This window comes from Schistocerca gregaria, chromosome 1, assembly GCF_023897955.1.
Source record: "Schistocerca gregaria isolate iqSchGreg1 chromosome 1, iqSchGreg1.2, whole genome shotgun sequence".
Lineage (NCBI taxonomy): Eukaryota > Metazoa > Arthropoda > Insecta > Orthoptera > Acrididae > Schistocerca > Schistocerca gregaria.
In genome coordinates, this window is record NC_064920.1 from 1,073,222,796 (window position 1) to 1,073,244,957 (window position 22,162).

General features: G+C 43.6%; 1 protein-coding gene across 1 annotated transcript in view; it reads right to left on the minus strand.

Annotated features, from left to right (window-relative positions):
• The window catches only part of LOC126281668 (putative inorganic phosphate cotransporter), a 130,709-nt gene that overhangs the window by 61,147 nt on the left and 47,400 nt on the right, over window positions 1-22,162 (minus strand). Inside the window, exon 4 of the mRNA XM_049980823.1 lies at window positions 2,802-2,889. Within this exon, the coding sequence (XP_049836780.1) occupies window positions 2,802-2,889 (88 nt within the window). The remainder of the gene's footprint in view (window positions 1-2,801; window positions 2,890-22,162) is intronic.

Consider the following 22,162-nt stretch of genomic DNA (forward strand, 5'->3'; position numbering starts at 1 on the left):
AGCTTCATTTTGAAAAAGAACAGCTGATCGTTCCACTGCGAAGACTAAATGCATTAAACTGATTAACATTCATTCAAATGACGAAGCTGTTGAAAGCAACTGCTTGCAAAGTTATATGTCTTCAGCCACGTCAGTTCTCAATAGTTTCTTATTCGCAAAGCATACCACCCTTCTCAGATTAAAAGTACACTTCCTGAGACACTCAAGAAAATAGAAATCTATAATTTTGCAGCTGTAGAATAGTAGAATGTTTCTCATACTTTTCACTGAGCTAATAACATTTCTCAAAACTGTCCTTACATCTTTCACTTTCGTTGAAACTATAGAGGAAAGGTGCCTATTATGCGACAGTTCCCTGATATGAGACACCCAAACTGTGCTCATGTTAGGGGTTGCACTCTGGTGGAGAGTTTCTCAAACACGTCTATTGCGTGCCAGACGACGGCACAGCGAGTAGGACGCCATAGTTGTGCCAGACACAGTACGTAGAGGTTGATACAACATTTCTTGTGTTTGGAGTTTTTGCGACATCGGTGTTAAGACAATATTTCAGCTTAAAGGTGAGTGGATATTACTGCACTTTTATGTTGTTGTTATTTGTGGCGGTATTACCTACAATTATTGACAATTAGGTTCATTTTCCAACGAACGTTTTTAGCAAGTGCGTGGTTCTTTGTGTAAGATGGCGAAATTCCTAATATGCTATAGTATGGGGATCCAAATACGCGACAGTGTCGCATATTACGTTACCTATCGCATATTGGGGGAACTCGTTCTCTCACGACTTGGTATATGTAATTTATGCAATACTATCATTAAATAACAATATTTTATCATTTTTGCTGTACCAAAGCGTAGTTTTGAAAGGTATGTGAAGGATAAAACTCGTACACCCGAGAAGCTGGTTGGTGTTAATCTTGGCAGAAGGCCTTTTCTCTCATCTCAACTGGAAGATGAACTAGTGAAATACTGCCTTGAAATGGAAGAGCGATTTTATGCTCTTAAACGTAAGGACATACGAAGCATGGCCTTCCAGGAATAGGCTGAAGAATCCCTTAAACTCAGAAAAGGCTTCAGCTGGAAAGAAATGGCTCTGAGCTTTCCTTAAGAGATATCCCATTTTATCAATGAGAACTCCTCAGGGTCTTGCAGCAGCAAGTATGAAAGCTTTCACTCCAGAAAATGTGGGGAGATTTTTTTATATTTACGAATCTGTGCTATCTAAAGTCAACCATAACGCTCATCGAGTCTTCAATGTTGACGAAACTGGGGTGACGTCTGTGCAGCACCAACACAGCAAGGTTATTGCTATGAAAGGGAAGACACAAGTTGCTGCCATGACTTCAACAGAAAGGGGAAATCTCATCAAAGTTGTAACGTGTATGAACGCAGCTGGCACTTATGTTCCACCACTAATCGTCTTCCCAAGGAAGAATATGAAGCAGGAATTGATGGACGGTGCACCTGCTGGATCAATATCAGCTTGTCATCCAAGTGACTGGATACAAACTAACATTTTTACTCAGTGGTTTGATCATTTTGTGAGTCATGTAAAGCCATCTTCAAATGACACTGTCATTTTGATTCTTGATGGGCATTATTCCCACACAAAGAATCACGATGTGTTGGATAAAGCACGTGAAAACAATGTTCATATTTTATGTTTGCCACCTCACTCAACGCATAAAATGCAGCCACTTGACGTCGGATTTATGGGACCTTTGAAAACCTACTATGCTCAAAAGATAGAAACGTGGTTGGCAAGTAACCCAGGTCGTATTATCATCCCATTATTAATAGCCGGGTTATTTGGGGCAGCTTACAACCGAGCAGCAACAGTGGAAGCATCTGTGAATGCCCTCAGAAAAACAGGTCTCATTCCATGCAACAGAAACATCTTTAGGGAACATGAGTTTTCAATTCATCGCCATGCTGACGCTCTTCAAGAAAGGGATGCCAAAAACGAAAATTAAACTACTGATGGTGATGGTCAAGCTGTCAGCCTGGCAGACATCAGACCTTTCCCACACATCGCAAAACCGCCTGGAGATAGTAAAATAGGTCAAGCATCGCGTTCGTGCTCTGCTGCGTTACTAACTTCTACTCCTTATGTGAAGCAATTGCAAGAATCTAAACAGAAAAAAATCAGAGGCTGAAGCTAAGAAAGCAGCCAGAAAGTTATTTGGAGAGAAAAGTGGAAAATCTTCAAATCGTAGACTTAAAGCAGAAGAATCGTCTAGTGACTCGGCATCCGATTTCCATCTCGATAGCAGTGGGGATTCAGACAGCAGTGACGACGATGACGCAGAGTGTCTGTTCTGTGCTGGGCGCTTTTCTGAATACAAACACGGGGAGATATGGGCACAGTGCACGAAATGTTATCCCTGGGCTCATGAAGATTTCGGAGTCACAGAAGATAATTTTGTTTGCCCCGGGTGTCGTAAATACAAACCTGAGTAGTGTGAAACGAGTGAAGGATAACAGAAATGAATGGACATTTAAAATTGTATTTTCATATGTCATTATTCTGTACTAAAAAAATTAAAGCAAAATATTATTACTGTTTCATATTAGGAAAACTTGATCTCATTTCTACGAAGTGCCTTGTTTGTGAATATTTAATAACTACTCTGAAAGATTGTTTATTATTGCAAATACGATAATTGTGTCATAAAATTAAATCATGCAAGATATTATTACCATCACATAAATTACAATTGCACTTACTTTTAGGGCACCCTTCCTCTATACAGATGAAACAGTTAGAAGAAAATTAAATAGCCATACTGAACATAAGTTACCTGTGTAAACAGCGGTTCCCAAAACATAATTTTCTTTGGGCGGGATCCATTTTGCCAGCAAGGAATGTGTGCATGGGTATACGAAACCCTAAAATACCAAGGAAACTTATGGTAAGACAAAATTTAGGGGAAGAAAACATCGCAGCAGTATTGTCATTACCAGAGATGAAAAGGATAGCTGTTTCGCCGGATACCAGATGTCCGACCATGCTGTTAGCTGGATGTTCGGTCGACAATCGGCTGAACATTTCCACGGAGTATGTCGTAACGTGTAGTGTGAGCGATCCCACAGAAGTCAGGCACGGACGATCGGACAGATCCGGCTGAATCCTGGCATTGTCGTTCATAAGTGAAGCGAACGAATGACATATCAATTGAGTGACTCAACTATTTGATTTCTTACGAAATGCGAACACTTTAGCTTGTCGTAATGTGATGTATATCTGAAAATTATTTGTTCATAGCAAGGTAAATTACAAAAAATTTCATCGGTAAAAAATAGATCGCCCGTATGCGAATATTTCGTTATAATCGTTGAAAATTAAAATTTTGCTAATATTTCTTCTTTTTTGGGCCGTATTGAAAGTGAAGATAAAAAAGAGGATATACATACCAACTCCCTAGTTTGTCTTCTATTCTTTTCTTTTGAATTTATTACACTGATAAACAAGGTATTTTTCCATAGATATGACAATTGATACTGTTAACTAGGTATCTATTTGTAGGTTATTCGGTTTATTTAAAATTGTAGTAGTAGTAGTAGAGGGATTTTGGGGGCACAAAAGCTAGGTCTTCAGCGCCCGTTCAGTTACTTATTGAGACGGGTGTCAAGAAAAATCACAGAACAGAAATATAAAACGGAACAGAAAAACATGTGCTCACCCACATTAAAGCGTGGGATGAAGCAGAGCGTCTGCAGTAAAACATGGACAACACAGGAAGAAAATGATAGAGGAAGCTAAAACAAGGTAGAAGATAGAAGTGGCTGGCTGACCGCAAGGAAAAAAGAGGAGGAGTCAGCAACTCTGCAATACACTAAAACCTCCAGCCTAAAATTTTGGGCCAGAGTCCAGACACATCGCAAAACTTAAAAACCCTAGACACACACGTCTCATCATTAGCTAAAACAGAAGGCAGATCCCCATCAACTTGTGCTTCTGCCCGTGCATCACGGTATAAAATGCAGTCTGTTAAAATGTGCCCGACAGATATGTGCACACCACAAGCATCACAAAACGTAGGATCCTCCCGCTGTAATAAAAAGCTATGTGTGACAGGACAGTGCCCGATCCGAAGACGTGTGAGGGCCACCTCCTCCCGCCTGAGCAACCGGCAGGAGGAACGCCACGGCCGAGTGGTTGACTTAATCAACCGCAGTTTACTGGCCGTAACCGCCAGCCATTCGTCCTCCCACAACTCCATGCACTTCCTGTGGAGTGCAGCGATGACTGACTGCAAGGGAATAGGACACTGGACCACATCCTGCTTTCTGCAGGCCTCCTTGGCAGTCCGATCGGCCTGTTCATTGCCCCATATGCCGACATGACCAGGCACCCAGCTGAAGGATACTTCTGTACCCCGCCGTTGGAGCAAGTACAGTTGGTTATGTATCAGCTGGACCATCTCCTCAGTCGGGTACAGGTTCTGCAGTGATTGTAAGGCACTAAGAGAATCGGAGCAGAGAAGAAATCGATCGTCCCGAACACGATTCAACTGCTCCAGTGCCTTCAGGATCGCTTGGAGCTCCGCTGCGAAAACGGTATATTCAGCAGGGAGGAGAATCCGGGTAACTTGATCAGGGAACACTACAGAACAGCCAAGGAAATTCTCCTGTTTGGAGCCATCAGTGTACACGACAGTGAAACCGTGATGCACATCTAAAATGTTAAAAAACAGAGATTGGAACGTAAAATCCAGTGTGCGATCTTTCTTAAAATTAGTCAAATCTAAAATAAGTTTGGGTCTCCGGAGGAGCCAAGGTGGGGGATCTGCTCCAACCGCGACGCAAAACACAAAGACCAGCCATAGACATCGCAGTGAGGCAATCCTGTGCGCGAATCCCATAGGGCTGCGTCGCATGTTGCCGGTTATGAAATAACTGTGCCAGAGGAGGCTGAGCAACGGTATGGTATGCAGGGGTGTATGGTGTGGACAAAGTTTTATACGCCTGGCGCACTGTAAGTAGCCGTCACCGCATTTGAAGTGGCGGTTCACCAGCCTCTGCTCAGAGGCTTGGTATGGGGCTAGTTCGGAATGCCCCAGTTGCCAACCGAAGCCCTTCATGGTGCACAACGTCCAACATCTTCAAGTAAGAAGGCCTCGTAGACCCATACACCGTGCGCCCATAATCGAGCCGAGATCGCACAAACGCCATGTAAAACTGGAGTTGACAAGTCCTGTCAGCTCTCCATGTACTGCGGCTAAGACATTTTAAAATACTTAAAGCCTTAAGTGACCGCCGTTTCAGGTCTTTAAGATGAGGTAACCACGTGAGCTTCGAGTCAAAAATGAACCCCAGAAACCTCACCGTGTCTTTAAAAGTAAGAATAGTGTCCCTCATCCGCAACTCAGGAAAGGTTAAAATCGAACGAGAACGGTTAAAAAAGAACACATACAGACTTCTCGGTGGAAAACTTAAAACCATTGTTCCGCGCCCAGTCATCCAAACGTCTAATCGCAAGTTGCAACTGACGAGTTGTCGTTGCAAGGCGTGAAGAAGATCAAAACAAAGAGAAACCATCCACAAACAAAGAACACTGGACAGGACTTTTCACTATGGACGTAATGCTATTAATAGCAATGGGAAAGAGAGTCACACTTAAAACGCTACCCTGAGGGACACCGTTCTCCTGCTCAAAGCGATCAGACAGGACGTCACCAATTCGGTATCTAAAATATCGTGGCGAGAGGAAAGACTGAATAAAAAGAGGAAGACAACCACGAAAACCCCATTCTTGAAGCTGCTCCAGGATGAGACGCCACCAAGTGGTATCGTAGGCCTTCTCAATGTCGAAAAATACACCTAGAAGGTGATGACGGCGTAGGAAAGCTTGTTGTATAGCCGCCTCGAGGAGGGCAAGGTTATCGAAGGTGGAACGAAACCTCCTGAACCCACACTGAAAGCGACTAAGGAGTTGCAGGGATTCTAACATCCAGACAAGTCGGCGGTTGACCATCCGCTCCAAGGTCTTCCCTATGCAACTAGTGAGGGCAACACTACGGTAGCTACTTGGGCTCGTGCGGTCTTTCCCAGGTTTTAAAAAAGGGATTAAAACAGCCTCACGCCACGCGTCAGGAAAGTGACCCAACGCCCAAATGGCATTAAAAAGTACGAGGAGGATTTCTTTGTTGCGCATTGTGAGGTGCCATAGCATACTGTAATGGATCCTCTCATGACCAGGGGATGTGTCACGAGCTCCAGACAATGCAGAATCCAGCTCCCACATAGAAAATGGGCAGTTGTAAACTTCATGAGAGGTGGACTGGAAGTCCAGACTACATCTCTCAGCAACGGCCCTATGGCGCTGGAAACCTGGATCCTGACTGGTTGTTGCAATAACTGTGGCAAAATACGCTGCCATAGTCTGGGCAATGTCTCGTGAATCCGTTATTCATTACAGCAGCTATGGGGCACCTCCCTCCTCTGCCAGAAATTCTCCTGATGGTCTCCCACACAATGGAACTTTTGGTGGAACGATTAATGGTGTTCAGGAACTGTTGCCATGAGCTCTTCTTGCTCTCACGAATAATGCGGCGACACCTTGCCCTCGCCACCCGAAATACTGCAAGATTCTCAGCAGTCGGCCGAGACTTGAACCGACGCAGAGCCTCACGCCTGGTCCTGATTGCAGAGCGGCATTGGGCACTCCACCTAGGCACAGGTGGCCTCTTCTGGGGGCCCGTGGACTGTGGAATGGATGCTGCAGTGGCGTGGTGGACCGTTTTCGGTAATATGATCCACCCACACCTCAACAGTCGCATAGTGTTCGAATTGGGCCAACTGGCTATAAAGTGTCCAGTCAGCTCCACTGAGCACCCATCGTGGTGGTCTCCATTCGGGGGCCCAAGCCAGCAAAGCGAGAGATCAATGGCAGAGAAAGACCCAGTCGCTGTGCAGAAATGAGTACTCTGTCCTCCATTGAGAAAGTAGGCACAGGATGACAGGAGAAGCCTCTCAATTGCTCTACCCCTGGGGCAGGTAATTGCAGAGCCCCAAAGCACATTGTGGGCATTAAAATCACCATATCATCAAGTGCGTCATGTGGGGGCAAGTAAAGCGAACAGACAGTCAATGGATAACATACTTGCACAGACACAGCGACAGCCTGTAAAGTCGTCATAAGCGAGGGAGGCGAGGAGTGGTACTCCGTCCTGACGAAAATACCTACACCCCCTCTAGCTCTCTCTCCACGCAGGTCGTCCTTTTTGTGGAGTGTATAGCCTCGCGGCTCAGGAGAGTATGAGGGATGGAAATAAGTCTCCTGGATATAGAGATACAGTGGTCTACCCTGAGAGAGTAGACGAAGATCCTCCACATGCGTCCTGAACCCTTGCAAATTCCACTGAAGTATGGGATCCATCTATGTTGGGGGTAGCACGTTCATCCTGTCTCTCCGACGGGACAGGGAGACCGCAGCAGGTGCAGGGGCAGGTGTGGGGCGAGATTATTGCCCCACACATACGTCGTATTCCATCAACTCTGGGGAAGAGTCAGATGAAGCCTCACGTAAAACAACAGCCGCATGGTCAGACGGTTTACCAAAGGATTTGACCCAGTGTTGCTGCTGTACAGGAGCTTTCTGTGGTTTGGTGGGCTTTGGGAGAAATGATGTAGGAGTGGTAATTGGCGCACTGGGCTTGGAAACAGCCTCAGCTGTTGGAGGCGACAGGGGCTGGCCCAAGTTCGCCACTGTACCCTTGTCTGCCGTTCGAGTAGGGGCTATCGGCTCTGAAACACTGGCTGCGTTGCAAGTGCACTGACAGTTGCAGGTGTTAGTGCCAACACTCACCACCTCGGTCTGCGTTGAGGCATCGGCTTTTGGAGTAGGCTTCTGAACCAGCGATGCAAAAGATGTAGCAAATGTGGGAGGTTGCATCGACTTATAGATCTTCTTGGCCTCACCATAGGGGATTCGCTTGGTTGTTTTTATTTCCTGGACTTTGCGTTCCTCTAAAAATATTCGGCAGTCCCTACTCCAAACAGGGTGGTTCCCAGAGCAATTAATACATTTAGCCGGAGACGAGCAACAAATTCCTTCATGAGCAGCCTTACCACAGTTGCTCAAAGTCGCCTCGCCTTTACATCTTAAAGTAGTATGCCCAAAACGCTGGCATTTAAAACAGCGCATTGGGGTCGGGAAATAAGGCCTCACACTAAGGAGAAAGAAATCAACTTTAACATGTTCAGTAAGTTTTGTGCTACTGAAGGTCAGAATAAATGAGTCGGATTTGACAAGATTGCCATCAACCCTCTTCATGATGTGTTGGACATCAACGATACCTTCCGGAGCCCACTCACGTTGCAGTCCGTCGTTGGGAATGTCAACTAGATCCCTGCATGTCACAACACCTTTGCTGTAGTTCAAGGTGCTGTGCAGTTCAGTGTCTATGGCAAACTCCCCAAGGCATTTAGCAGCTTGCAGGATAGTTGGTTGCTGGGAAGTTTCCACTAGCAAGGTCCCATTACGTAAGCGCTTCACCGATTTTAAGGAGCCACAGATGCCCTCCAAACCCTTTTGTATATAGAAGGGCGAAACCTTCTCGAAACTACCCTCCTTCCGTTTCACAATGAGAAACACATTCGGATTACCAGAATGCATTCTGTTACCTAAGACTGGACTTGTCAAAGAAGTGCCAGAGTCAGGGGGACTGACTGCACGAGCCCTCTTAAGAGACTGGGTGTTAGAAGCTTCCAGCGGCCCACCCTTTCCGCTGGGAGGAAGAAAAGAGGATTTCGAAGGATCCATCTCGGTCCCACGAGCAGCTAGGGAACTAGAAGTCCACCTAGACAGAGCCCCGCGTGCCTAGGTAAGCCTTATACAAGTGAGGTGCGGCAGGTTCCCCAGAGGTTGCCCGCTAACGACTGTTCCACCTCAACAGCCATGCATCTCATCAGCGCGCAGCACACCTTGCGATTGAGGGGTTGTTTATAGAGGTTTATTCCATCCTCGCGATCCGGGCGGCCAAGCCAAGATCCCCACTCCCTGAGACACACAACATTCCACCGCCGCGCCGCACGGTGGTCGCTGAAGCATGCCCAGAGCTTACGGTGACAGGGGACTGGCGGCGCTTACCAGTCCACAGCTCAGGAACCCCGGGGTCGCCAAGCCCGTACCCAGCAAATGAATGCTGAGCCCCTGGGGGGTTCCGCCTGATTAGCTGGATGGTAACATGCTCGCCTCCTATGCAAGCAGGCCCGTGTTCGATGCCTGGCCCGGTTAGAGATTTTCTCCGCACGGTGCCTGGGTGTTGTGTTGTCCATATCCTCATTTCATCCTCATCACCGGCGCGCAAGTCGCCCAATGTTACGACGACTGAAATAAGACGTGCACTTGGCGGTCGAACTTCCTCAGATACTGCCTCTTGGCCAACGATGCCATACGCTCATTTCATTTCATTTTTGTTTGGGATACTTACATGTTTTTGCAAAATGTAGTTATAAGAAACCACTTGAAGTAATAGATAATACCAAATATAACTTAATCCTAACGACATATTGTTTTCCCCTAACAGGTACTTTAGGTATGAAAAATCATTTGAAAACGAAACATCCAGATAAGTTTTAAGCAGTTAATAAAGCTACAGCCTCCCTCAAAGCTTCATGTCTTCAGCCACCCCCAATACAAATTCATCTTCAACAAAAAGAACTATGCCAGGAATTGCTTTGGGACGTACTCAATGTAAAAGGCAAAAAATATTATTGTTTAATACAGATATGATTGCACTATACAACGAACCATTATCTATCATAGAAAGGACCGAATTTACAAGATTCCGAGAAAAAGCTTCCCATCGCAACTGAAACATGGAGTTTTTGGTATGACGCTTTATTAAAATACAGCAAAGAACCTTACATAACTCTAGTGTGCTGTATATAGTGGGACAGCAACTCAGTGACAGATTCTGACGCAAAAAGAGACAGTCAAAGTTGCAACTAAAATTGATTTTGTAAGGTGTCAGTATTTTGGACACCTCATACGTCGAGTGCCTCAGTTCTAAGTGTCGTTTACAGTCTTGCAAGACTCTGAGTTTGAAACATGGACGGACTTTCGTGAGGATATTTCACTTGTTTGAGATTTAATACGCGTGGCATAGAGAGCGACGAGAGTAACTCCCTTACTTAAATTTGCATGTTTATGTTACGTAGAAACAGGGTGGAGACATCTCTGGAGGGGATGCCAGTTTTAGTTAGCCACGCAGTAACACCGTGGCCTGCAACGCTACAGCCTAGTCAAAGTCAAGCGCATGTGAAGGGCACAGCTGAGAACTGCCAGTGGCTGTCCCATCCGGTATCCAACCCCACTCTCAGAGGGAAGGGAAGCTAAGTTGAGGAGACGCACAACTGCCCAGCGTGACAGGCACTTTCCCTTCAGACGTCTTCGAGTGTAGTCAGAGGCCGGCTCTGACGTGACGACAGGGAAAGGAAATATATTGGTGTGAACACTTTGTTCACCCAACTCCAAAATTCAGTCAAAAGCTGGTTGAATTCTTTTCATAAATCTTCTGAGCGAAGAGAGCCAACATACTCGTAGTTAAATTGTTGCGAGATCAGGGAGGGCAGATAACACACAGCGCCCCAGCCTCTTATGTTACTTAATTTAATACAAGGACCCTCTTGTCTGGATAGGCGATACCTGAGACTGACCTTGTGCATTGTAATGACCCACCATGTGAAAAAGTGATTCCAATAAATACACTTTCAGGGAACAGTTTCTATATATTCTAAGATAGAGGTCCCCTTCCTACCTCAATGGAATATTTTAGAAACATTAATGGTAGCTATTCTTCTGAAGTCCAAACCCTTGATGAGTAATAGAACATTTCCCCACATGTTTGGTTCAAACTGCGTTATGCACGCTAAGTGGAATAGTGCACACAACGTAACCATACCATTCGCTTATTACCAACCAGAGGTGTGTTTAGAATGTTCATTTAGTCGGTGACGAATTTTGGGCTACACCCATTCTCAAATCAACCAGAGTTTGCCAAATAAACTATCCGTCAAACTAGCAGTGAACAAAGTGAGTACATAAGCGTATGTTCGTACCTAACGTTAGTTAATGTGAACATTGATTTACGAATGGTGGCTGCGACCATACGCATACATTTGCACTTTGTATACTGCTATTTTCGCGGACCTTTTACTCGGCAGACATTGGTTGGTTTGAGACTGGCCACAGCCCGAAACCAGTCACGGACTAAATGAACATCAACTTTAGTTGCACCTCTGGCTGTCTCTTTTTACGTCAAAAAGAATATTTATTCTGTCGCAGATCGCAGGAATATTTTCCAAAGGAAAATGCATTTGCAAATCGAGTATCAAAGAAAGGTCAAAAATGGTAATCGGAGGCTTCTATAGACCACCTCGGTCAGGATCTGTAGTTGTAGAGCGCTTCAGACAGGACTTGCAGAATATCATTAGTAATTTACCTGAACATGCCATTCTAACAGGGGGTGACTTCAACTTACCAGGTATAGATTGAGAGTGTTACGTCATCAAAACTGGTACCAGAGATAGGGATTCGTGTGGCATTGTTCTGGATGTCTTGTCCAAAAATCGCCTTGAGCAGATAGAGAACCAGCTTTAGAGGGTAACATCTTAGACCTCCTGGCAACAAACGCACCTGAACTTACCGAATCAATTAACGTAGAGGAGGGTATCAGTGATCGCAAGGCTGTGACAGCATTCGTGACGATGGTTCCTAGAAAGAATGTTAAGAAAGGTAGGAAGATATATTTGCTCAGCAAAGGTGACAGGATACAAATTTCAGAATACCTCACAGTCAGCATCAAATATTCGGTGATGAGGACGAAGATGTGGAGAACCAATGGAAAAAATTCGAAGACGTCGTTCTATATGCGCTAGACAAGTCTGTTACGAGTAAGGTTTTAAGGAATGAGAAAGATGCACCATGATTTAATAGCCATGTTAGAAAAGCGCTAAGTAAACAAAGAGCACTTTATCTCAGATTCAAGATACGTAAGAAACAACCTAGCTGACGAACAAAAGCTGAACGAAGCGAAAATGAGCGTAAGGAGAGCAATGAGAGAAGCATTCAATGATTTTGAAAGTAAGACATCGCCAACCGGCATGAGTGAAAACTCTAAGAGATTTTTTGGTCCTACGTAAAATCAGTAAGTGGGCAAAAATCATCTATTCATTCTCTCAACGACCACACCGGCACCAAAACGGAAGATAACAGAGAGATGGCCAAAATACTGAATTCGGTCTTCCGAAGTTGTTTCACTGCGACTGTCCCTGCTTTCCATCATCGTGCGAACGTCGAAATGGCAGATACTGAGATAACCTACGGCGGAATTGAAAAGCAGCTACAATCGCTTAGTGGTGGAAAGGCGTCAGGATCACATGAAATGCCTATAAGATTCTATAAAGATTATTGAAAAGAACTTGCTCCCCTTCTAGCAGTAAGTTACCGTAGATCGCTTGAGCAACGAAAGGCATCTGACGAAAAGGGCGCAAGTCATTCCCGTTTTTAAGAAAGGCCGTAAGACAGATCCACACAATTACAGACCTATATCGTTGACGTCAACCTGTTGTAGAATTATGAAACATGTTTTATGCTCAAGAATTATGAAGTTTTAGGAAAATGAACATTTCCTATATAAAAATCAACATGGATTCCGCAAACAGATATCCTGTAACACTCAGCTCCCTCTGTTCCTTCACGAGATCCACAGCGCAGTGGACAACGGCGCTTTGCTTGATGCCGTGTTCCTTGATTTCAGTAAGGCATTTGACACCGTCCCGCATTGCCGTTTAATGAAAAAATGCGAGCTTGTGGTGTATCGGAGCAGACTTGCGATTGGATTCAAGACTTTCTTGCAGACAGGACTCACCCTGTCGCTTTTAACGGAACATAATCGACAGGTGTAAAGGTAATAACCGGAGTATCGCAGGCAAGTGTGATAGGACAAATGATCTACTAGAAAACGTCGGATCCTCTTTAAGGCTATTCGCAGATGTTGCAGTTGTCTATACCAAAGTGGCAACGTCAGAAGATAGTAAGAATTTGCAGAACGACCAGCTGAGAATTGATGATTGGTGCATGCAGTGACAGAAAAGAAATACACTTCTGTACAGCTGCACTATTGATGACAAAGAGCTGGAGACAGCGACGGTTGTACAATATCTAAGCGTAACTACTCAGAGCGACCTTAAGTGGCATAACCATACACTCGTGAAACAGATTCTGGGAAAAGCAGACAACAGACTCACGCTCCTTCGTCCGATTCTTGAGTATTGATCATCTATCTGGGTTCCCAGTCAGGTAGACTACAGGACATAGAGAAGATACAACGAAGAGCGGCACGTTTCGTCACGGGATCGTTCAGCTGGCGAGAGAGCGTTATGGAGATGCTAAACAAACTCCACGTTACAAGAGAGACGTTGTACATCACCGACAGAGTAACAATTGAAATTTCGGGACAGTTCTTTTCAGGAGTCGGACAACATATTACTTCCCCCCCCCCCCCCCCCCCCCACATACATATCGCGTATTGACCAAGAGGAGAAAATTAGATAAATTAGATAAATTAGGCTTACCGACAATCAATCTTCCCACGCACTATACGCGAGTGGAATAGGGTTGGAGTGATCAGATGATGGTACCGTAAGTACCCTCCGCCACACACCATTAGGTGGCTTGCGGAGTATGATGTAGGTGTATACTGGGTGTTACAAAAAGGTACGGCCAAACTTTCAGGAAACATTCATCACACACAAATAAAGAAAAGATGTTATGTGGACATGTGTCCGAAAACGCTTAATGTCCATGTTACAGCTCATTTTAGTTTCGTCAGTATGTACTGTACTTCTCCGATTCACCGCCAGTTGGCCCAATTGAAGGAAGGTAATGTTGACTTCGGTGCTTGTGTTGACATGCGACTCATTGCTCTACAGTACTAGCATCAAGCACATCAGTACGTAGCATCAACAGATTAGTGTTCATCACGAACGTGGTTTTGCAGTAAGTGCAATGTTTACAAATGCGCAGTTGGCAGATGCCCATTTGATGTATGGATTACCACGAGACAATAGCCGTGGCCCGGTACGTTTGTATCGAGATAGATTTCCAGAACGAAGGTGTCCCGACAGGAAGACGTTCGAAGCAATTGATCTGCGTCTTAGGGAGCACGGAACGTCCCAGCCTATGACTCGCGACTGGGGAAGACCTAGAACAACGAGGACACCTGCAATGGACAAGGCAATTCTTCGTGCAGTTGACGATAACCCTAATGTTAGCGTCAGAGAAGTTGCTGCTGTACAAGGTAACCTTGACCACGTCATTGTATGGAGAGTGCTACGGGAGAACCAGTTGTTTCCGTGCCATGTACAGCGTGTGCAGGCACTATCAGCAGCTGATTGGCCTCCACGGGTACACTTCTGCGAATGGTTCATCCAACAATGTGTCAATCCTCATTTCAGTGCAAATGTTCTCTTTACGGATGAGGCTTCATTTCAACGTGATCAAATTGTAAATTTTCACAATCAACATGTGTGGGCTGGCGAGAATCCGCACGTAATTGTGCAATCACGTCATCAACACAGATTTTCTGTGAACGTTTGGGCATGCATTGTTGGTGATGTCTTGATTGGGCCCCATGTTCTTCCACCTACGCTCAATGGAGCATGTTATCATGATTTCATGCGGGATACTCTACCTCTTCTGCTAGAACATGTGCTTTTACAAGTACGACACAACATGTGGTTCATGCACGACGGAGCTCGTGCACATTTCAGTAGAAGTGTTCGTACGCTTCTCAACAACAGATTCGGTGACCGATGGATTGGTAGAGGCGGACCAATTCCATGGCCTCCACGCTCTACCGACCTCAACCCTCTTGACTTTCATTTATGGGGGCATTTGAAATTCTCTTGTCTACGCAACCCCGGTACCAAATGTAGAGACTCTTCGTGCTCGTATTGTGGACGGCTGTGATACAATACGCCATTCTCCAGGGGTGCATCAGCGCATCACGGATTCCATGCGACGGAGGGTGGATTCAAGTATCCTCGCTAACGGAGGACATTTTGAACATTTCCTGTAACAAAGTGTTTGAAGTCACGCTGGTACGTTCTGTTGCTGTGTGTTTCCATTCCATGATTACTGTGATTTGAAGATAAGTAATAAAATGAGCTCTAACATGGAAAGTAAGCGTTTCCGGACACATGTCTACATAACATATTTTCTTTCTTTGTGTGTGAGGAATGTTTCCTAAAAGTTTGTCCGTACATTTTTGTAACACACTGTATTTACTCATTATGTCAGAGGTGCTAACATGGATGGTGTTGTTTTGGAGGCAGAGTATAATCCTTCTAGATGTTCGGTCCATTCACTTCAGAGGATTATAACTAAGTCATTGAAGGTCCAACCTGAAGCAGAACGAGATGTCAGCACGAGAGTGAATACCTAGAGCCCCTCTTGAAACAAAAACGGGCTATGTCACTGCATTTGGCTATTCATGGTACGCTTGGGGATTGTGGAAACTGAAAGAGCTCAGCAGAAGGTCTTATACGAATTCTGCTAAGAATTCTTCACCAGTATCAGATAGTCTCGAATGCCAGCTGAAAGAAGTAGAGCAGACAATATAGAATCAACGATGGCTCGCGAAGCTCACGACACGTTTTCGTATTTCTTTAATGAGTTAGTAAATGAAAATAATAATAGTCAGTGTGATGGTCAAGAAACAAACACGATTGAAATTGGGATTAACTGTTATCTGAAGATAGTTGAAATCATTCGCAATCGTGATTCTTGTATTTGGTGGTCAGCTAATGCGACACAGTGCCAGAATTTGATAAAGCTCACAGAATTTATCCTTGAGTAGCTTTCAACAGTATCAGTATCAGTAATAGTACGAATACTGATTTACCCTATTGTTAAAATATATTTTTTCTCAGTCTTTTGATGTGAAGATATTCCATGCTTACTTTGTTTAGAGTATCTTATATGTGAATTAAACAAAGTCGATTTTGTGACATTTTCATAATTTATTGAACATCCAGTATACTTCAGATTTTGGCCTACAATCTGGTATCCAGCTTACTAGTAAACTATGCCAGACAGGGCTGATACTGGCTGGCTGTTGCATATCCGTTTCATCTCCAGTCACTATCACTGACCCTTAAGATAATGATTTCAACTTCTTGTTCTGTTAATATCATAAAATGAGATTTTATGTATCACATACAATGATTTACTGTGAAATGCTTACATACTATCAAACAAACACTAATTTCTAAATCTTTCTATAAGATTATTAGTAAAAGTAAGTATTTCTTCTTAGCCGTAACCCTACATGAGAATTAAATGTTTAAATGAATGGAAGTAGGTCTTTTTTAATAGAGATATTGCTGCTAAGAAATCATATAATATAACATAATATAATTATTAAAGAATAATATATGATTTTTTTAATTTATTAAATATTTGACAAAGAAGTTGAGATAAAGACATTGAATTTCGACTGACATTTATCATTTTCTTACGATACAAGTTTCAGAATTTTTTGCAGATGCCCAAACAAATTGAAATGCAGTTAAATAATTTTAAAAAGTGTAATGTACGGTATTTTTCTACTTTTTTCTCACCTCCAGTTGTACATCAGAACATTAAAACTGTATGAATGTTCTACACATTTTGGTAAGGTACTGAATAACGCCCGTATAATCAGATATCTGTGATCTCATTTTCTTAATGATCACTTCGTGGCACTTCCATCCTTTCTAGTCAGTTGCAATAAATTTCTAATTTCTTATGTAACTAAGAGAAGGAAGATCTTTCGGAACTTAAGATACTTTTGGAAACATGTTGACAATGGTAAGTTCTATTAATTCTGATGCTTTTAGAAAGACGTCTATAAGAAGTACAAAAAGTTTAAGAAATGAAAGACAAAATTAATCAAATTGAAACATCCTGGCGGATTAAAACTGTGTGCTGGACCGAGACTCGAACTCAGGTCAAACTCAGATAGATCGCGCGTCTTCCCCATCCTACACGCGGATAGCACTGATACTGCATGCGCTGTGCGTGAGTAAATAATGAAATAATGAGCGACCAGTTGGATGTAAAAAATTTAATTTCTTGACTGGTTTCTAGCCCTTAGTGACCTTCTTCAGGAGGTTAAGCTTTCTGGAGAAAGACACTAAGTGCCCAAAACCAGACAAGAAATTAAATTTCTTATATGCAACTGGTTGCTTATTATTTCTTTACATACGACTACGGTTGCTGAAGTTGAACGAAATATTAAACCGTGTATGTCTGAATAGCAGTCATTCCTCCACAGGTGATGCTGCTACTCCTGGAAGGAGTGATATGGATTGTAGGTCAGAGGACAACATCTTCTGGCTGATCAGTGCACAAAAGTACAACAGTTCATTCCAAATGACATAATCTGGGGCGAAAATCAATAACTTGCCTACATGTTTATAGATTCAAGGACGGGTTCACCATCTTACAAGAGCATTATTGCCACCATAGAATGCTGATCCAATTTTCTTCAGATTTATTTCCTCGGAAATCCTGAAGATTAAATTAATTAGCGTTGTGCCATAAGCCGTGAGGAAAATCGAAAGATTATTACCCAACTACAACTCATACAAGAACACAATCAACTTAACTAGAAAGATGCCTTCAGATGATCACAAATTAGTGATGAGATCAGACAAGTGGCCAGTAAGCGAACATGAAAGACGCTACAATGAACCGACGTTGAGTGAAGTTGCCATTGAGGTTATTGGCGAAAATTTCGTGTCTCGCTACATAATGGTTCGACGAAGTAATGGCGATAACCTTCAACGTATCTGCAAAACCCATCGTTCGTATGATGCATTGCAATGCCCGCTGATATTTTGTAGAGGAGAGGATGGATACTGTTTTTTGATCAAGATGATTAATCCATCAACAGAGACCATGATTCATCCATTAATCGGTACGTAGTAATGCTCCTAATCGTGTTTCAATTCAATCTCTAACAAAAATTCGTTATTCAGGTCAAGAAACTAACAAAAAGGTCAGCTGTATGATTTTTATGCCCCTGTTTGATGATTCATCAAAATGAAGCCAGTCACATATTGAAATGCCGCAAATTGTCTTATCGGTTCGCCGCTGATATGTGCTTCGAAACGGAAACGGAACGTCTGACATATAAAGTCTGAATGAGAAAAAAATGCATACAGAAGTTTACATTAATCCATCTTGATATCATGAACGTAGTTGGAAATGCAAACAGTACCGGCCGACTTATTATTTAGCCAGCGACGTATGCTAGGAGCGCCAATACGGTCGACCGGACTTGGCCATCACATTCACTTGCAACGCAAAATGGATCGAAATCACGCAGCTGCTGCTACCCCGTCATCCATCCAGCGATCGCCATGATATTATACCACCAGCATTCACAAGGCGCCATTATACTTCATTACCACATCTCATGTCCCCGGGGACGTGCGATATTCAATGCACTCTATGGACTGGCAGAGAATAGGACGCCCCATGCACATATCCTCCAGTGGGCGGTCGAGAAAATAAGAACGAATGAACTTGACGCCATCATCTGCGCATAAATTTCTGATTCCGAAAAAGATCAGAGTTGTCTGCGGTACTGACTACGAATGCGGTTCGTGGACCATGTGGCGATGACAACCGGGAATCACCGTGCTTGATCGAAAACAAATGCTCCAAACGTTACCCGCCTCTTTATTGGCTGACACATTCGTAGGCAGTGACGGTTACCACGTCCATCGTGGTCTCTCTGCACAGGATAACACCATAACCACAAATCTGGAAGTCAACAATAAGGACGTTGTAGTTGACTACAGCTGGGTTGCTCTGTATTCGCCGCAGCTTTCCAAAAGATTCAAATGCATTGCAGCGTTGAGTACTGCAATTCTGTCGAACCCATCTAATAAGTCCGTCACGGAAGGAAGCGATATGGCTCTATCAGACATTGCAGCTCCGATAACTGCAGCAATCAGGCGGTTGGAGAATCTGTTTATTCTCCATACGTGATCGTCATTGCACTGTGGCCATTTAGCTGTGCACCTGGGGAATAGACAATGGGTTAATTTGACGGCAGCAAACGCAGCGCAGAGAGCTAAACGACCACCGGCGACAACGCTGTAAAGCACAGGCACAAGTGATCCACTTGCAAGAACACTACTTTACTCGGAGACTCCGAGATATTTCACGTTGAACGCATCATCCGACCTAGGAAACACCGAAAGTCTGTTCCTAGATACGTGAATGTATATTGAACCGATGCATTGGGGCGCATTTACGCACTTCATTCCAGCAATGACGAATGTTTTTATCCTTGTTTGTTATTGGTTAATGTTCGTGGACTGACTTCAGTTGAATTTTTAAGAACTGTCAATGGCGTATTGTGTGTAATATACTGACAAGTTTGTCAGTGATAATATTTGTCAAGAACGAGATTCATTGAGATCACACACTCGCTCATGCTGTTATTTCGACTATTGCGCATCAAATTCGGTCACTTCTTCCAATCACATACAACGTGGTTTTCAACGAACAAATACAAAGACAATATGGCTGAAGACATCCCGCATCGAATGCGTTCGACAATAGCGAATCACGAACTTGAATCTTACGCGAAGATCTACAACGAGGCGCTGACTTCTAAAGAGGATTTGTGCCCGCAAGGTGCTGAACGAATTAGAAATACCAGCACCTGATACGCCCCTTGCATGACGCATTCAAACGAGGACGGCAATACCATCTCGATGCTTTGAGTCAGTCAGTGCGAGCACAGTTCCAACTTTCCAATCAGCAGCAGATAACCGCGCACGAAACGATGATGACAATAGTCTCAACGACGAATACGGAGAAATTTTCTTCCTAGATGCACCTGGTGAAACTTGTAAAACGTTCCTAATTTCATTGATTTTAGCTTCTTTTCGTGCACAAAGTCAAATAGCGTTGGCCGTAGCAACATCTGGTATCGCGGACAAATTGTTAGAAGGAGGACGAACAGTTCATTCTGCACTCAAATTGCCACAGGATTTGCAAACGGTTGATGAACCAACGTGCTGCATCGTCAAAAATTCAGCAACGGCGAAAGTACCACAGGTTTACGAAATAATCATTCGGGATGAGTGTATGACAGCGCACAAACGAGCATTGGGGTCGCTCGACCGAACGCTGAAAGATTTGCACAATAATCTGAACCTCTTTGAAGGCATGATGCTTCTGCTGGCCGGCGATTTTCTCCGAACGTTGCCGGTCATACCAATATCAACAGTTGCTTGAAGTTATCGGCTTTGTATAGATACGTGGTAACTGTCAAATTAACAACGAATATGCGACTTGCGTTACAAAATAACGGATCGGCAGAAGCAATTATTAGACATTGGCAATGGAAAAATTCCGGATTCCGCTTCCACTGGCCTCATTTCATTTCCAGCTATTTTTTGTCAATTCGCAACATCAAAAGAAAATTGATCATGAAATGCTGCTGAAAATTAGAAAACTTACGTTTGATATTTCACTGAAAAAATACGGCAACCAGCCACTTTTTATCGCGTATTTTGCACAGGCGCACTCCGTTATCTGCCATGTGTCGACAACATGGCGGATAACGCAGTGCGCTTGTGCAAAATACGCGACAAAAAGTGTTTGTGTTGTTGCAAAAAAGAAGAAAAGCCAAGAAAAAAACAAGGAGTGGAGAATGCCTGCTGCAGCATCCAAACTGCTGTCGAGATTGTACTGCTGTAGTAACTGGAGATCCATGTAATTTGCCAGTTGAAGACGGGTGCAAACCCGAAATGCATATTGGCGTAAATAAAAAAAACGCATTAAAAAGTCGCTGGTTGCCGTATTTTTTCAGTGAAATATCATTATCCACGACCACGGAGCTCAACATTCCAAATAAAATGGACGAATTGTTATTAACTTACGTTTGGTTGAGGGAGCAAGCCATTTTGGCAGCTAAAGATAAGGACTTTGGCAGTATGAACATAAAAATTCATAGTCCAATCGCTGGCAAATAGCATTCAGTTAATTCTATCGATTCCATTACAGATACAGATGAAGTCGGCAGTTATCCAATTGAATGCCTAGAGTGCTACTAGTCAATTTGCAGCTCAAGGTCGGCTCGGGGTTAATCATGCTGCGCAGTCTGGACCAACCGAAACTGTGCAGTGGAACAATACTAGCTCTGAAGCTGATGAACAACGAGACTGGAGCAATGATAATCATGGGGAAGTTCAAACACGAGGCTGTTCTGATTCCAGGAATACCTCTGAGTCCAACCGACATGCCGTTTCAGTTTAAGTGTGTCCATTTTCCGGTTCGCCTTACACTCACAATGACGATTTATACATATCAACGGCAGTCGTCGGAAGTGTGTGGAATAGGTCTTGAAATGCCGTGTTTTTCCCTTGGGCAGTTGCAGATGGTGTGTCCAAGAGTCAGTAAGCCATCGCTTCCTCTCCGAATGGAAAGGCCAACAATATCGTTGATCATCACACGTTCCACTGAACGCAATAAAAACATCAAGAAATTATTGTCAACACACGGAATTCCGATTCATCTCATTTCAATAAATTCATAATCTTACTGAAATTAATTTGCTGCATTTCTCACAAATTCAAGGAAAGATTCGATTGTATGAATCCCTCCTCAACAGACAGAAACACAGACCAACAGACAATTCACATTCTAAACCACTGATGATATATAGACAAGATAAACAATAAACACTTCCTGTTAAACCATCTCCGAGAAAGGGCAAGTTAAGCTGTGCTGTGAAAACATGCAGTTTTGTTTTCCTTCTTGCAGTCTTCTTAACAGAAAACAAGAAAGTAGTGTTTATGGCTAACTTTATAATCTACCTGTTCCCAGATTAAATCCATGCGTAATTCCGTCATTAAAGCCACTATTATCACAGATTCAGCAGCTGGAAAGGTCTCTCTCATTCACCGTGTCCTAAGGATCACAACCGATTTACCCATTCATTTTGACTTCTATTGCCAATCACGTTTCCGTTTGCAACAAGAATAAATAACGTCAAAGAGAGAGGGAAGGAGGTGGACGGGGAAGAGGAAAGAAATGGTTATAAAGAAATGAAAGGATGACATGGACATAAAGATGAGGGACGAG